We start from the raw sequence: 18,108 nt of genomic DNA on the forward strand, positions 1-18,108 counted from the left end.
GACCTCCCCTCCCTCTACCCCTCCCCCAACGCAACAACGTGGGAGGGGGGGGGGGCGGACCCTCGAGACCACGTGGCGGAAGTTGCGTCACAGTCGGTGTGTGTGTGTGTGGAGACGCGGCGGGCATCTTGGGTAAGTGGAGTGAGTGGAGGGTGAGCACGTGGCTCGGGGCTTTCGCGAGCGATGCCATCCAGAGTCGAGGTTGTTATCTTTGCGTGACAGACCTTACTAATTGGCAAAAAAAAACCTTGTATTATGTGTATTGGTATCGATTATTGCGAGCCTGACTGCTGATGACTGACTGCTGATGAGACACTGTGTCATAACCGGTCCAGAGCTTTGCCTCCAAATTCCTCATTGTGTGTACGGGTCATAAGTAGCACCTGTGTCGTACACCCCGACTCAATCTCTGTGTGCCAATATCACCCTCAATGAAGTCGGCATGGGTGCACATCACAACGGAACGTCCACCCGACTCGCAGTCAGTGGTGCCACTACCACGGAGCAACTCCGCAAACGCCAGCGATCCCCTCCTGGCCCCCGCACTGAACACACAACCCGCACGCAGCGCACCCACGTAGTAGCGTCCTGGCGGGGGGTTGCCTGGCACCTCGGGTTTTAATCCGAAGGGCCCCTAGGGGGAGAGTCCCACGGTTTCCCGGTGCCAGGAGATTGACCGACCCCCACAGGACAGGTTATATTGCGGTACCCCTAAATTGGCTTAAAATTGTATGGGCGCAAAAAGAAAAGGTTCTCCGGGCCAACCGCAATGAGTTACTCACAACATTGTGGGGAGGACGGAGGGTGGAATATTAGGCATAAAGAGCAGACCCGAAGACTCAAACTATGGGGGCACGAGAGAATAAAGGTGGGAGCCCCGGGATGATGAGTTCAGTTGTCTACAACCTCCGGACCGTCACGACCCACTCCCTGCCTGCAAGCCACTCACAGCATCCGTGTGATGCCAGCGAGTGCTGCTGCGAGACAGTGATTGACAAGTCTTGTCCTTCTCCCTCCGACTCAGCATCCGTGAAACGCCGTGAGTCCAGTTTCAAGGTACGTGGTAGGGCGTTCGAAGTAGCTGGGTTCATAGGCAGAATTACGCTAGGCTCTCCTCGCGAAATATTCCTCCTCCAGGCAGTGTGTATTGGCGCCATTAATAAACTTTAGTTCAGAATATCGGTGTAGTGTGATTTCTGTGTGTGTGGGTAGAACATCGGCATGGTGTCTGCGATTTGTATGTGGTGCGACTGCGCGGGGGGTGCGTGAGAGAGCGAGCGATGAGCTGCAGAGTGTCGGCACGGGGTTGGTGATTTCAGCGTGCATATTCATACCTGCCGCCGTTTCTTTTGTTCAGCGCCAGCCTGTGTGAGGGAAAGACACGCCTGCAGGGGCACGCGCGTGCACGTCCTCCGCGTTCGTTTGTGTGGTGGTGTGATTTGAGCGCGTGGGAGATAACCCCGGGCGGTGGCGAGCAGCTACTACGCCATGTCCCTCAGAGAGGGCGGTGGCTTGGGGGAGCCGATCACCCGATTGGCGGGGGCCCGGCGAGAGGCGGCCGACAAGGAGGTACTGCCGAGAACAAATACATTGTCCACGTTTGTGCATCACTTAACACGTTATGAATTGCCTGCACCGGGTGGAGGAGGGTTGTTACGACACGTTTTTCTTCCCCGAAAATTGACGATCCATGATACGCTGTCATTTGGTCGTGAAAGCCGACAACGTCTGAAGGTTTGAATGTGCCGAACCAATGCTGCTGCAATGAATCCCCTGCCAGAAGGCCGTGGGGCTGACGGGTTGTATAAAACAATACATGTGAAGTATGGGAATTGACGGCAGGAACTTCTTGACGGGAACACACTTTTATTAAATCTTTACGTATCAAAATACAACGTGTCGTCTCCTTTCTTCCGACTTCACACTCCACTACTCTCGTGTAAACTCTAGGCCTCTGGCTACACACGATACCCTTCACTCGTGTAGACCCTACGCCTCTGGCTACACAATACACTCGACTCGTGTAGACCCTATGTCCCTGGCTACACAATACACTCGACTCGTGTAGACCCTATGTCCCTGGCTACACAATACACTCGACTCGTGTAGACCCTATGTCCCTGGCTACACAATACACTGCATTCGGCTCGTGTAGACCTTACGCCTATGGCTACACACACTACACTCGCCTCTGGGTTACACAGAGTCCCGGTCCCGTTAGGACAGCGGGACTAGGTACCGCAGGGCCCTAGGTCTTCATCCCCGTCTTCATTCTTCGCTGGTTACACACTGCTCTCACGCCTGTGTGCATCCCCTTTTATAGCCCCTGCTCACGAGAGGCGGAGCTGATGCGTACTTCAACGTGAGCATCGCTCCTTAATGAACCAATCACGACGCACTCTCTCTACGATCCGTTTTCCCCAGCGCGTGTTAACACTCCTCCACCAATCACACCGCGCTGCCACCCGATCACTCCCTCTCAGCACGTCACCCGTCCACAGCCAATCAGTACCCCGTAACCCACGACCCCGCGCTGACCCCTGATCCTCCACCGTCAGCGCACGTCACCACCTACACAGCCAATCATTACGCGCTGGCATACGATCTCTAATCCCAGCGCGTATCACCTCTACACATGTATAATGACTCTGACAACAAGTTATAAGAGCCACTTTTATTCAAGATTTCCACAATACGGAACCCGACTATAGATTTCTATGATGAGGGACCCTAGGCTTCGTTCTTGTCTTCCTGCTTGTATCTTCCTCCGAGCGTCCCCACTCCTCGTGCTCTCCCCTTATATCTCCCTCATCCCCTTTCTCGAACCTTCCAGTCCTTACTCTTTGGTTCTTTCGGTAAAGTCACGTAGAAATAAAATAAATAATACAATACGTTTCCATTGCAACACAAGCAATCGTCATGAGGTCCTTTCTCTTTAACTGATCCCTTTTATTTTCCCGTTCAACCCTTATTCTCCAATCCCTTTAAAGTCTGCCTCCCGACCAATTACCGTGGAGGCCTCTTCCAATCGGATGCCTTTGTTTATTTTTAAACAGCCGTTAGGCTGCATATGGCTGGGGGTAATTTTTCAGTCATTACACATACACAGTATATGACTTGAAGTGGAAAGGTGGACATATGAACGAAACACATTGGTTTGAAAGTGCCGATGTGCTCCAGAATTTTGGATTCAAGAGTATCCAGCATGTTGGGCGATCTGATAAGTTATTTGGTGAGGCTACTTGCTTTTGCTACATTAGCAGCGGTGCACAAGCACAATTAGCAACAACACACTCATCACAATATATGTATGTGCTCTATGTTGAACTTCTTTCACACCGTACATAGCCAACCGTGCTAATAGAAGGTGTGGAGGAAGGACAAATTTTACACAAAAAGCAGCTCCTAAGAAATGAGTTTTCAATTAGATTTAAAAGTGCATAGCTCCAGTGGCTTCCTAATATCGGAAGGGAAGAGCGTTTCAGACGACCGCAGAAGCGCATCTGAAAGCAGCTGCCGCGATGCGGTGACCGTCGTTGTTCGATGGCTCCCAGCCGAAAAGCCACCGGCTGCTGCCGCGAGGATGACGACCAGATGAGATGGCATAATTGATGGTGTATAGCTCCTTGACGAGATCAACAACGAGATACTGCGAGTTAATTTGTGGTCAACACTTTGACACTCACACCATTCTTATCGCACAAGGCTATCATAAATGTGCTGATGTTTCACAAATGGCCACAGCTTGCAGTTGTTTTACATGGGGGGATGATGTTACCAGGAAGTTTTACCCCATTGGGTAATTTGCGGGGGGTGACCTCATTTGGCAGATGTGGACCATGACACCGGCACACGCTGGCCTCCTCTTTTGCGAACAACTTCAATGGATATTTATCGTCCACTGTGACGTGGACAGCACGTAATAATCACGTTCAACACACCTCCACCAAATGTTCACCGGTGCGCCTGTGAGCTTGAACCTCAGCTATATGTGGGACAGTTCGAGACCGAGACTAGGAGGTGATATTTTACTCATTACAGACGTTGATTCACCAGGACTGTGCCAAGATTCCTTCAACACGCCCCGTGATGAGATTCTGGAATCGATCTTCTACTCGCAACTGAATGAGTTGGACGGACCGAATGGCCTCCCATTTGTTACCTGTTCCGTGTTCTTGTGAACCACGACCTGAAATAAACGACGAATGTACTACCCCGAGGCCATGTTACTTGCACGTTTCCCCACGTTGCAAGCGCTTTCCGCAAGGTGTGTGCTGAATTGAGATGAGCCCCGTCAAGAATAGACTTGCTCAGTGGTTAGTACGTTTTCAAGTCACTTTTACACTTTCAACGGGAGATATCACAACGTCATCATTGTAAACCAATTAGAAATATTTGCATCAGCATGCCTACGTGATATTAGCTTGGACGGTGGTGGCCTAAGAATGTGATCCAGCACTGAGGCGAGGGTTGGTGGATTACTGCACAAATGTTCTGAAACTTCCCTTCCCTTGGGCTTCCAGAGGTGCCGTAACCCTGGCTCGCCAAGCGATGGCGACTCAGCAAATGGGGACCTCGCTTGTTCCCTCTGTCCAGGGATAGAGCATTGCCCCCTCGCATGCGTGGGTTTTCTCCGGGTGCTCTGGTATCTTTCCACATGTGAACACTTATTAATTGGCCGATAACACCTGCATATGTAGAGGACCACAGAGCTGGGGCAATTGGTGGCGCTGGCTCCTTACCGCCTGGCTGTCTTCCTGCCTCTGTCGTTCCTCGCGCCTCTGAATATTTCCCTTTATTCGAGAATGAGTGAACACTGTGTGCGTTACAAGCCAAAATTATATATATGGAAATTATATATTACATGCGTACTGCCGGTGGTTATGCACGCTTGTAAACCTGCACTGTCGAAGCGAAGGTTGGTGGATCACACAAATTCATGAAACTTCTTTACCTACCCCGTGGGTATGTATGTATGTTGAACTATCACATCGTACGTAGCCAACCTTGCTAATCGGAGATGCAAAGGAAGGACAAGAAACTCAACACAAGCAGTCCTAAAAAAAATTGTTTTCAATCTAGATGATTTAAAAGTGCAAATCTACAGTGGCTTCCTAACATTGGAAGAGCGTTCCAGACGGTCGCAGAAGCGTACCTGAAAGCGCGCGATGTTGTTGTTCGATGGCCAGCCAAAAGCCGCTGCTAGGATGACCGGAGTTGGCGTGACGGTATCAAGGTCACCATCTCCTGGCTTTCCAGGGTTTGATGGCAGTACGGCAAGTGGACTCACTTCCATATGTATGGAGATTGAGTGTTGCTCTCCTCGCACGCGTGAGTTTTCTCCTGCTACTCCGGTTTGTGAGGAATTTTATTTTAAAGGCACAGCACTGAAATGTCTTGCCCACAGCACTGCTTGGCAGAAGGGCCTCCAATCGACGGACACTTTCAAGCTGGCCAGACATCTTGGAAGCAGTTTGGAGTACCTACACTTTACCCCGATCAACAAACTGTGGCGTACCCATGTTTGCTGCTGGGTGGAGAGAGGCGGGGGGGTTAATAAACTTGCACCAATTTAGCAAACTGCCGTGCCAGAAGATCTAACCGGTGGTCTTTTGCAAGGCCAGTGTGCTAACCGTTACAATGGGACAGCATTCAGGTTCAGAGAAACATAAGGCCTACTGAGAAACATAAGGCCTACTGAGCTACGTAACTCATTTTCAGAAACGACCTGGCCACAAATGATAGCTCAACGAAGTGGCTTATCACGTGGATTTTTTTTTATAGCAGCCAAATATTCTAAAATGCGTGATGTCGATTCTAAATGTGGAGGAGAAAACCGGAGGACCCAGAGAAAAAGTAACGTTACCACTGAGAGACATGCAAACTCCAAATGTACAGCAGGCATCAGGGTCGGGATTGAACCCACGATCTCCTGTGCATACCAGGCGAGGTCGTTAACATCTCACCACCGTGAATCATCTACGATTCACTCAATGCTCATACGCTCGTGGGGCGGTGCTTATGTCCAATGGTGGCCTTCGGCGGGCGGTGGATGTTCCTTGTTCCCTCACGACGGTGCCCAAACTTAAACGTCGGTTGGACAACCGATGTTGACCCACCACAGTTATTCATACACGACAAGAATATCCACTCACCGCAGTTTCATGGCTGATCGAGACTCGCTGTTCATGACTGGGTTAAACACGAAGGAACGTCACTGTCGTTTTCGGCCAGGAGGTTCAGAAGTCAGGGCGCCGCGCTGTTATACTGCCAAGAGGCCTGGATTCCAATCCAGGTCTCAGCCGTCGGTGATGAAGTCATGATCTCAAGTGTTGAGGGTCGATGGCTTCTTCTCAGTAAATGCTTAATTCGGACACATTTACAGCTCGAAGGATTATAAAGTGTTTTTATTATACGACAGCAGTGGCGGCTCCTGCAAAATCTCTCAGGGGGGGGCAAATGTCTGGATGATTGATAAGGATAAGGTCCACCCATGCAATGGATAAATTAACAGCTTAAGCATGTAAAGGCAACTTCACTTCTTTAATATTAATGAAAAATAAAGTGACTCTTACAATACATCTTGTTTGTTTCTATACTCACTATTAAAACAAACCACTCAAGTTTATTTTATTAAAGATTCCACTAGGTGGCGATAAATTATATTGTTGGTTAAAACGTGCTTACGTATGATGACGTTAGCACGTATGATGACGTAAGCACGTTAGTGCAAGCCCTCCCGGAAGCCATAGAGAATGCATTGGAGCGCCCGCCGTTCGAAAAAAAACATCTTTGAATGTAAGTCTATGGGGCCACTCGGGGCGATTCTCAGCCGGAGTGAAATCGCCCAAAAAGAGGCGGTACTCCACAGAACGTGACATGATGCTGATTGGACTATATCCAGAGACACAGTGACGGCTCGCGTGACTCTGTGGTTGAATGACATTGGTGGTGCGTCGCTCAATCGCCCTAATGAAGAAACCGCCCCTGTACGACAGACATTTTACAGGCCAGGTGGGAAAATGCTTCCCCTTCTACTGTGTGGGCCAGAGGTCAGGTGAAGGATTTCAGAAGTGGTTCTGCTATATGCTTCTGCGTCTCATTACATGGCACCGATGGGGGAATTGGGATAACATTGGGGGCATTTTTTTTAAATTAATGGTGGACATTTTTATAGCCGCACCTCACGACGTGCAACCCTGTGTAGAAATGGAGACACGGCAATCCTATCCAGTGCATCCCCAGGACCCCTTGCCATCTGTGCTGGCGCCAGAGTAAAGAACGATACGATTCGTCGCAATCGAGTAAAATGTGCTTTACGATGTTGGGCCTCGCAACATTACACACAATCTTACGAGCAGTCAGGACCACCTGTAAGTGAACTAAAACCGATGATTATGAATATTTCACAATCACAAACGATTAATAAACTTAATATCTTGAATACTTAACATCAACATTATTAACATACGTATCTCAGTTTAAAGCTTTCGTGACTGCAGGGATTCATCTTCTTGGTTCTTTCGGTAAAGTTATGTAAAAGGGAAATAATAAAAATAAAACATAATAAAATAATTCTCACGACAGCTGTCTTTCCGACAGACCTGTTCTTCACCTGAGGACGGCTGCTTGCGTTGTGGCCGAAACGTCGTGAGAACTATTTTATTATGTTTTATTTTTATTAGTTTATTATTTCCCTTCTACGTGACTTTACCGAAAGAACCAAGAAGATACTTATCTCAGCCGGACGCGCATTTGGAGCGATGACGTCACGACGTCCATGTTGCATGGGGGTTCTCCTCCCCGCACGTGATTGGCTGGTGCGGTGGGAATTATGACGTCACGAGCGACGTCTCTTACGACCGAGTTAAGATCTCGCTTCGATCGCCACGTGCACCGACTGGCGATCCCGTTTTCTCTCGAGACATTCTAGGAACGTACGCCAATTTGTGGCCTGCCCATAGTTAAGACAAATCACAAGAGAATCGTCCGTACTTCAGCGCGTGTTTGTGTGTGGGACACAAGTGTACATGGGGAGGGAGAGAGACAAACTGACACGGGAAACAGCCCTTCCGCTCGTGATAAAAAGAAAGCTTATTTTATTCTTGTTTACTCAGCGATTCAGTTATTATTCACGTTTAAGGGATATATTTCTTGTTTAATTGTCCCGCATGCAGATCATTACCACGCTAGCTAGACTAGTTAGTAGGCCTAAGAGGATGAGCTTGGCATAAAGCTTGTTTTTTGTGCGCGTAAATACAAATCATAATTCAAAAACCAAATAAAACACAAAGCATACAAATAAAGACGGCAGTGTCCTTTACGCGAATGTTTTTAGTTTTTACCACAAAATGCATCCGTGTGATCGAAAAGCTACAAGACTTTGTTATGTGAAGGTGGCCAAACATGGCTCGTGGCAAAATGGACGCTTATTTCTCTCTCTTTGATAAATTAAGCTCAATATTTATCAGTGTTTTGTGAAAATCAACGTTTTACACAAACGGTCGTTCCCCCGTCTTCTTGATCTGCATCAGCAACATTTTTTTTACTTTTTTTATTGTCCACTAAAGACAAGTAACCCTTAAGCCACTTCTTGTTCAGCAACAAAGAAATTGACAGGTAAGTCACAGTGTCAATTCCTGATTATTTCGATTTAACTTCCGTACGTTTTTCAAGGCATTGGAAAGTTTATATCGAATGAAAGTGCATCGTTAATAACAACAATAATAACAGCAATTATAACGGCGACAAAATTAATTGTAGAACAATAATATCTAAACAAAGAATCAGTAATGGCAGTGGTTATTGTTTTTAAATACATTTTCATACAAGTGTTATTCTTTTTTTTGGTATATACAAAGAAGCATGCTGCCAAAAATCTGCAACAGAAAGGATATATTACAGCTATTTATATATAGATCATAATCAGACAACGTCATAAGCAGAGATACTTTGTTAAGTTGTGCTGTTTACACACGTGTGTCTGTACACAGATTTTGCCTGGTTCCTTTAGCAGGAGGGCACTTGGAAACGAGCAGCACATTCGGTGCCCAATATTGCTTCGTGACAACAATAGACATCATAAAAGAGGGGGCCCTGTCACATTTGTGTGTATCGTTCGAACTTCATAGTGGTGGTAGTTGGTGGTGGTAATGTTATTGGGTTTCAGTTGTCACTTCATATATTGGCCAATTGGGCATACAAGCCAAACCGGCTTGACTTTTTGTAATTCTCCGAGCGTCACATATACATGCAATTGGAAGATTGTATATGATGCACAATGCCCACACACGAGGCTCTCGTAATATAGCGTATTAGTGCGGAAATCAACAAAGAGGGGGGAGGGGGTGGAAGGGGGGGTAAGGGGGAGGCCTCTGGCTCGGCGTGGCGGATGATGGCCCGGACTCATCCACCACGACCACTGTGGTAAAGACGGCCGCTCGTCTATTTAAGTGCCACACACTCACATGCACACCCTAACCTAATGTACAGCCCTGGGGTCCCCCCCCTCCCTTTCCACAAAACCCGATAAAGTGATACTGCTCATTTCATCTTCACAGTCGCTGAATTTTAAACAAATATATCCCATTTTTCAGGGGTTGGCGATGCGCCGAGGCCCAGTGTTTAGTTATTTACAAGTATGCATCGCGGGCTGTGGCGGAGTGCATCCCTTCCGTTTGGTGTGGCGAGCGGGGGGAAAGGGGGAGAGTTTTGCACAATTTCTTTTGAAAAATGCACGCCAATCGTGAACCGCACGAGGGGGCACCATGTAACCAACTGCCCCCCCCACCCTAACCCGACTACTCCATCCCTAGCCCAGCCCCTCCCCTAACCCTCCCCCCCCCCCACTGATAAACCAAAGTAAAAAAAATCTCAAACTCAAATCCAAAACCACAAAACGCAACATTGCACCGGGTAAACAGTGGAACACAATGATTGGCTATCGTTTTCCGCACTCTCGCGCCGAAATTCATTCGTGACATTCCTGCCCGGTTATCACAAAATAGCGCCGCGTATCCCCATCTCGCGTAGGGTGGGGCCCACGTTTTAGAGGTCAATCGCAACTTGCATTAGACATTCAGAACGCATGATTTCATGCAGTCCATGTTTTTTTTTAACATAACGCCTCGGCATGCCTCATGCTGTTACGTGCGTGGAACGAAAACAAACAAACAAAAACAACGCTCACAGCCGCCGCGAAACGGCGACGCGCCAGCTAGAAAAAACAAAACGTGTCCCTCACAAACGACGGGCGATGACAACGCCAACAAAACAATAACCAAACACCTCCCAACTCCGGAAACAAAACATTCCCCGGCACTTTTACAAACGGTCGACGGCGACCGCGGTGACAAAATCAAAACGAAAAAACCTGAGAACAAAAGACGGGAAAAGAAAAAAGAACATCCAACGGCGATGGAAATTTTTACGTGAAAACAAACGTACGCGCCACCACCGCTTCCACCACCACCACCGCCAACACCCCTGTCCGCGTGACTCTTTTGAACGTGCCTCGCGCGTGTGGCAGCAGAGAACGCGCCAGGTAGTGTCGCAAGCATCACAACACTCGGGGGGGGCCTTGCTGCTTTGGTTCCAGCGTCTGTCGTGATTCCCGTCGCCGAGCGTCCGAACGGCATCGGACTGCTCACAGCTCCGCGCCGACATTTTCGCCTTGCTAGCCGCGTACGTACCCGCTCGCTCACTCGCGCGCCTTGTCTCGCCGCTCCCCAGGTCTTAACCCTGGGATGGGGGGCCGGCAGGCGGTCATGCCACACTTGCACTTTCAGGGGGGGGCCCGTGTTGGCCGACAAGTAGGTGTGGTGTGGACGCAGTGCGGAGCGTGGGGAGCGGGTGATGGCGCTGGACGGGATTACAAATAAAAATCAAAGACGGAGAGAGACGCTAGGTTGAAGTGACTTGCAGCTAAAAGCAGTTTGGTGGATGGGGTGGGAGGGGTGTTGGAAGAGGGCGGCGTTTGCAGTGCTGCGCGTGTGACCTCTGTCGCTGTAGTCGTGTTTCTGTAAACATCAATACGGTACAGTCTCATTTTTGCTAAAATTGATTGCCTCCCAGTGCCCCTAACCTGCAGGTAAGTTCTCGTATTTTTTGTTTATAATTCTTTTCTTAAATTTGTTTTTCCCTTTGCGTTTTTTTTGTTTTCCTTTGGCACAAACGTGCACTCCACGCTAATCCTTCTGCTGGTCTCTGTTTCTCGTCCTTATCGGGGTCCTTGTCGTCTTTGCTCTTGTCCTTGTCGGACTTGGTGACGCTGTCGTAGGAAGGGGGGGACCCCGCCGGCAGGTTCAGCTCCTTGTCCTCGTAGCCCTGGCCGAAGTTCGCGTTCAGGTTGTCGGCGATGAGCCCCTTCTTCTCGGGTGCGTCCTCCGTGATCACGTTGCCGTCGCTCTCCTTGTTGCGGAACATGAAGGAGGCCTGCTTGACGGAGCGCTGCAGCAGGTGGCGCCGGTACGCGCGCTGGATCACCGTGGCCGCCACCTCCTCCTGCTTGCGGCGCAGCGTCGTCGTGATGGGCTCGTAGGACACCTTGGACGGGTTGGCCGTCATGAAGCGCTCCTCCATCTGCTCGCGGAGCATGTCCATCTCGCCGCCCTCGCCCAGCACGCGCTTGGTGAACGCGAAGAGGATGTCGAGGCAGTGAATGCGGTCACCGTTGACCATGGGCAGGTCCATGGTGATGAGCTTGATCCGGTTGGGCTTTGCGATGCGCAGGGGGTCCTCGAGCGCGTCGGCAAAGTCCGGCAGGCGCTCGAAGTCGATGAACTGCGTCGCGTCCGGGTCGAACTTCTCCCACACCTCGTAGAAGGTCTCGAAGTCGTCCTCGCTCAGCGGCTCAGCGCTCTCCTCCGTGGCCACGCTGAAGTTCTCGAGGATGATGGCGATGTACATGTTGACGACAATGAGGAAGGAGATGATGATGTAGCTCACGAAGAAGATGATGCCCACCATAGGGTTGCCACAGTCGCCAGTGTAGTTCGTGCCCGGGTTGTCAAACTGCGGGTCGCAGTCCGGCACGGCGCTGTTGAGGATGGGGTTGAGGAGGCCGTCCCACCCGGCCGACGTGGTGATCATGAAGAGGCAGATCATGCTGTTCCCGAACGTTTCGAAGTTGTACATGTCGTCGATGCCCGACTCCTTCTTGACGTAGGCGAAGTTTGACATGCCGAAGATGGAGTAGATGAACATGACGAGGAAGAGCAGCAGGCCGATGTTGAAGAGTGCGGGTAGCGACATCATGAGGGCGAAGAGCAGCGTGCGGATGCCCTTTGCCCCGCGGATCAGACGCAGGATGCGGCCAATACGAGCTAGGCGGATGACGCGGAACAGCGTCGGCGACACGAAGTACTTCTCAATGAGATCGGCCAGCATCAATCCTGTGGGGGGGGGTAGTGTGGGAGAGGAGGGGCAGAAGGTGTAGAAGTGAAACTCGGTGGTGGTGCAGAAGTAAAATTCGGCTCAATCGACAGGCCAAAAGGGTCACAGTGTGAAGTGATTTCCTGCTGCTGAGAGCCAGTGGTGAACATTCCAAATTCCTGTGACGGGGGGCGAGTCTATCTACAGGATGAACACTGCCTGATTTCCCCATGAAGTGGTAACCATTTCACTGAACCCCCCAACCGGGATTTGATCTCTTAAGTAACAGGTAGGGGTCCACATACTATACCAATTTATTCAGGAAATCCACAGTGAGTCTGAAAACTCCTTTTAGGAGGGTCCTGCTGCATCCAACACCAATTACGTTGTCTTCTTGGTGATGGCAGGAAGCCGTAGAGCCCAAAGGAAACCCATTCAGAACACGCGGGGAGAAAATACAAACGCCACACAAGACAGCGCGCCCGATTTCGGAATCGAACGCAGGCTCTTCTTACTGCGAGGCCACGGGTCACCACTGTGCCACCAGAAGTCAAACAGTCCAACTTTACGGATGTACATCATAAAATAAAAACAACGCACGGTCATCTTGTTCATCGACTGCCGGATGGAGTCCCCTGCCATTACAGTGTCAGTCATTGGAGGGTTGTTTGACCATACTTACCCGGGCTGACCCACTTCCGTTTGAAGTGACAGGGTGGCGGGCAGTGCCAAACACTTGTGCCTCACGGCACAAAGGGCCCAGGTTCGATCACTGACTGGAGGCACCGTGGAGTCTTTATGTTCTCCCCCTCTTCCTCATGGGTTTCATCCGGGTTCTTAGATTTCCTCCCATAGCCAAATAAACGCACGCGCGACGTCACTCGTATTGAACTAACATCCCGATGCTGAATTATTACCTGCAAACTACTCAAATGGGATAAACAAATAGCAACGTCACCCCGTCCCCCCTACTCCTGCGAAAGTTGGCAGGACTCACCTGAAAAAAGAGTCTTGAGACTTGGTGAGCTTTCCTGGAGTGGAATGACGGTAACAATAATGATAATAACCGGCTACGCCAGTGGTTGCAACCTAGGGTGCACTCACCCCCGAGATGCCCTTTATGGGGGTGCTAGACATGCAAGATTTTCTTTCGAAGAGAAATCATCGAAAACAAATTAAGCACGGGCACGTAAGTACAACTACTTTGTGTCATCAAACCGAGGTATTTATTAACATAAAGCATTTCACAATTGAACCTTATGGCGGGACGCACAGGGTCCCATAAGCCCCCGGCTCTCGCATAAACTGTGTTGAGACGTCATTTTATGTCTGTTGAAGGCGAATGATAGGGCAATCCATTCCTCTCGACGAGCTCTGCACGATGCGCTAATCAAAGTTTCAAAGTTTTGTTTATGACTATGGCAATTTTGCCAACGACGGGTGCTTGGTGAAGAACGAGAGGATTGAGTTCTGGTGGGTCGCGGCGTTGATGTGCGCAATGGGACGGAGTCAACAAAAATACATTAATTTATTAGTTTATTTGGGACCCCAGGGTCCCGCCATAAGCTTCAATTGAGAACCAAAGGGGTGGAAGGCTGCAGTAAAGGTTAAGAACCACTGGTCTATGCCTCCCTAGCCAGGCCGTCTCCACAGCTCCCACTGACAGCGCTGACACAACAACAGGAGGCGCTCATGAGACGTCTCCCTGTGAGCGTAGGCTGCGAGCGGTGGCTCGGGCCGAACAGTCGGCTTGCCCCCCCGCCCTTCGAACCGATTCACCGGCCCGAGTGCCAACCACGTGCGGGAGCGCTCTGCGCGGCGAAACGTCTCGGAGCCGGCGAGAGAGAGAGTGCGCATTCACACCCACTGGCAGAGCGCTTGGGCCGCTCCGTCAAAGTCGGTGAAGCCGTGCCATCTAATTTATTCAGACGATTAACATCCAGAATCGTACGTATAAACGTACGTATGCTGAACTTCTTTCGCACCGTACGTAGCCAATCATGCTAATCGCTGGTGCGGGGAGGGGGGGGGGGAAGGACCACAAACTAAACACAAAAAGCAGTCATGAAGAAATGCGTTTGTCAATCTAGAGGATTTGAAAGTGCGCAGCTCCAGTGGCTTCCTTATATCCGAACGAGAGAGACAGAGAGAGAGAGGGCAAGAGGTTGTCTCCACCACGCACTCTGCCAGCGGCCCCACCACGCACTCTGCCAGCGGCCCCACCACGCACTCTGCCAGCGGCCCCACCACGCACTCTGCCAGTGGCCCCACCACGCACTCTGCCAGTGGCCCCACCACGCACTCTGCCAGTGGCCCCACCATGCACTCTGCCAGTGGCCCCACCACGCACTCTGCCAGTGGCCCCACCACGCACTCTGCCAGTGGCCCCACCACGCACTCTGCCAGCGGCCCCACCATGCACTCTGCCAGTGGCCCCACCACGCACTCTGCCAGTGGCCCCACCACGCACTCTGCCAGTGGCCCCACCAAGCACTCTGCCAGCGGCCCCACCATGCACTCTGCCAGTGGCCCCACCACGCACTCTGCCAGCGGCCCCACCATGCACTCTGCCAGTGGCCCCACCACGCACTCTGCCAGTGGCCCCACCACGCACTCTGCCAGTGCCCCACCACGCACTCTGCCAGTGGCCCCACCACGCACTCTGCCAGCGGCCCCACCACGCACTCTGCCAGTGGCCCCACCACGCACTCTGCCAGTGGCCCCACCACGCACTCTGCCAGCGGCCCCACCATGCACTCTGCCAGTGGCCCCACCATGCACTCTGCCAGCGGCCCCACCACGCACTCTGCCAGTGGCCCCACCACGCACTCTGCCAGTGGCCCCACCACGCACTCTGCCAGTGGCCCCACCACGCACTCTGCCAGTGGCCCCACCACGCACTCTGCCAGTGGCCCCACCACGCACTCTGCCAGTGGCCCCACCACGCACTCTGCCAGTGGCCCCACCACGCACTCTGCCAGTGGCCCCACCACGCACTCTGCCAGTGGCCCCACCACGCACTCTGCCAGTGGCCCCACCACGCACTCTGCCAGCGGCCCCACCATGCACTCTGCCAGTGGCCCCACCATGCACTCTGCCAGCGGCCCCACCACGCACTCTGCCAGTGGCCCCACCACGCACTCTGCCAGTGGCCCCACCACGCACTCTGCCAGTGGCCCCACCACGCACTCTGCCAGTGGCCCCACCACGCACTCTGCCAGCGGCCCCACCACGCACTCTGCCAGTGGCCCCACCATGCACTCTGCCAGTGGCCCCACCACGCACTCTGCCAGTGGCCCCACCACGCACTCTGCCAGTGGCCCCACCACGCACTCTGCCAGTGGCCCCACCACGCACTCTGCCAGTGGCCCCACCACGCACTCTGCCAGTGGCCCCACCACGCACTCTGCCAGTGGCCCCACCACGCACTCTGCCAGTGGCCCCACCACGCACTCTGCCAGTGGCCCCACCACGCACTCTGCCAGTGGCCCCACCACGCACTCTGCCAGCGGCCCCACCACGCACTCTGCCAGTGGCCCCACCACGCACTCTGCCAGTGGCCCCACCACGCACTCTGCCAGCGGCCCCACCACGCACTCTGCCAGTGGCCCCACCACGCACTCTGCCAGTGGCCCCACCACGCACTCTGCCAGCGGCCCCACCACGCACTCTGCCAGTGGCCCCACCACGCACTCTGCCAGCGGCCCCACCACGCACTCTGCCAGTGGCCCCACCACGCACTCTGCCAGCGGCCCCACCACGCACTCTGCCAGCGGCCCCACCATGCACTCTGCCAGCGGCGACGTTGGTCAATCACCACCGTCGCCGCCACCATCGCCACTCACCCAGGATGGAGAGGATGACCACGACAAAGTCAAATACGTTCCAGCCCACGGTGAAGTAGTAGTGGCGCAGCGCCAGCATCTTGCAGACACACTCGCCAGTGAAGATTACGATGAAGACCATGTTGACCTTGTAGAGCGTGTTCTCCATCTCATCGCTCTGGTCGTCCGTCTCCACCATCATGGTCACCATGTTGAGGCAGATGAGGATCATGATGGCAATGTCGAAGGCCTGTTTCATCACGAAGTCGAACACTATGCCCTGGAACTTGTTCTGTCGGCCGCAGACGGGAACAGGAGAGAGGGGGTGGGGGGTACGAGGCGGTTACCGGCCGATCGTCGCACAGCAGCGATCCACTTCCCTCCTCTGGGCTGCTCGGAGGGAGGTTCCTGGAGGCCCAGAGTATGATGCCACATGGAGCCCCCTCCGACCCCCCTCATTCATTCGCGACAAAAAATACAGACGGAGAAGACTGGCAAATGCACCACGTGTGTTTCCCACTGTGCCATCTGTGTTCGAGCCCCCCCGCGCTCCGCTCATTGTTGTGAGTACCGTTCCCTCCATCATTGTTGGAGGGTGATTGCCTCCAACTTCAACTGCACTGTAGCCTTTTTCACGAACCTCCTCCACAGAGGCTGATTTTGACATCGCTTGTACCAGTCTTCAGCAAGTCCACTCAGCTCTACATCCTCCTAGGAGGTACCACTTCAGTCCATCTCTTCTGCAGCCCATGCCATGCCCGTTTAGCCCCCTCCATCCGGCCAAATAGAAGCCACTTGGGCATGCGGTGGCTGGGCATGCGGGCTATGTCACCCAGCCACCGCAGCCTCGCCTGCTGGAGGAGCTCACCGACGGGACGTGTGCAGGTCTCTGAGCTCTTCACACTGTCACCGAGTCTGGTTTAACGCAGGATGGATCGTAAGCAGGTCGGCCATGACAGCAATACCTGCGCCGGCATGAAGCTCACGCTCTCCATACACAAATGCCCATATGCACACAGCCCCGTGGGAGTCTGAGGAACCTACCATGGGCCTCGGGATCGGTTTTTGAGGCTTCTTGGAGCCCAGCTTTTTCATGGCATTGTAGTATTTCTTCTGCTCCTCCGTCATGAAGATATCCTGACCTCCAAAGTGCACAGCCCGGCAACAGGAACGTGGTTACAACCGAGCACTGCCCACGTGTACAAACAGCTCCCATTAAGGATAGAGATTGACAAAGTAATGATTTAGATTAATCAGGTTGCTGCAATGGCTTCAGCAACTCAACGAGCATTGCATTATATTTCAACCAAACCAATCCCATGCTGCAATTTAGCCAATAAGGGGACACCCCCAGTTGCAGCTGCCCCTGTGCGGCACAAGGTGCACGCAGGCAACGGGCCTGCACGTGGGCTTCAGTCGGTCACAATAGGGACAGTGTTGCTACGTGGCTTTTCCCAATAAAGTAATTTGTGAGTAAGTTATTACATTTGGCGAATTCGGAACCATGGCAAACGTGTTCGGTTGGAAAGTCTACATGGCAGGGTTTTTTTTACTTTGTTTTTAATACAGTAAGCCCCGTAGTTATATTAGTACGTGCAGGCGGACTACGTGCCGTCATAGTGTCACATGTGCAGACGCTACGACGTCACAACGACGTCGTGGTGTCACAGCGTCTGTACGTGTGACCGCTGATCTCTACATCTCACACCTCGTCATCTCAACACATTTGAAAGGGGGGCACACCCTCCCCACCCACAGCTCTTATCAATAACAAATGATTGTCGTCATCGTTATCATCATCGTCATTGTTGTCCACGTACAGCTCTTTTTGTCAATGTGTGGCTGGATGAAGGCCTCCGTGCATCATGTGGGGGGGGGGGAGGGATTATGTTAACATACTTCAACACGCTGG

General features: G+C 52.2%; 1 protein-coding gene across 1 annotated transcript in view; it reads right to left on the bottom strand.

Annotated features, from left to right (window-relative positions):
* Nucleotides 1–8,076: 8,076 nt before the first annotated feature.
* Nucleotides 8,077–18,108, bottom strand: part of LOC133358318 (sodium channel protein type 1 subunit alpha-like) — a 112,484-nt gene continuing 102,452 nt past the window's right edge. Inside the window, 4 exon segments of the mRNA XM_061576577.1 lie at nucleotides 8,077–11,211; nucleotides 11,213–12,392; nucleotides 16,218–16,488; nucleotides 17,241–17,345. Coding sequence (XP_061432561.1) covers nucleotides 11,187–11,211; nucleotides 11,213–12,392; nucleotides 16,218–16,488; nucleotides 17,241–17,345 — 1,581 coding nt within the window. The 3' untranslated portion in view covers nucleotides 8,077–11,186.

This window comes from Lethenteron reissneri, chromosome 61, assembly GCF_015708825.2.
Source record: "Lethenteron reissneri isolate LAM-NWPU_2019-01 chromosome 61, ASM1570882v1, whole genome shotgun sequence".
Taxonomy (NCBI): domain Eukaryota; kingdom Metazoa; phylum Chordata; class Hyperoartia; order Petromyzontiformes; family Petromyzontidae; genus Lethenteron; species Lethenteron reissneri.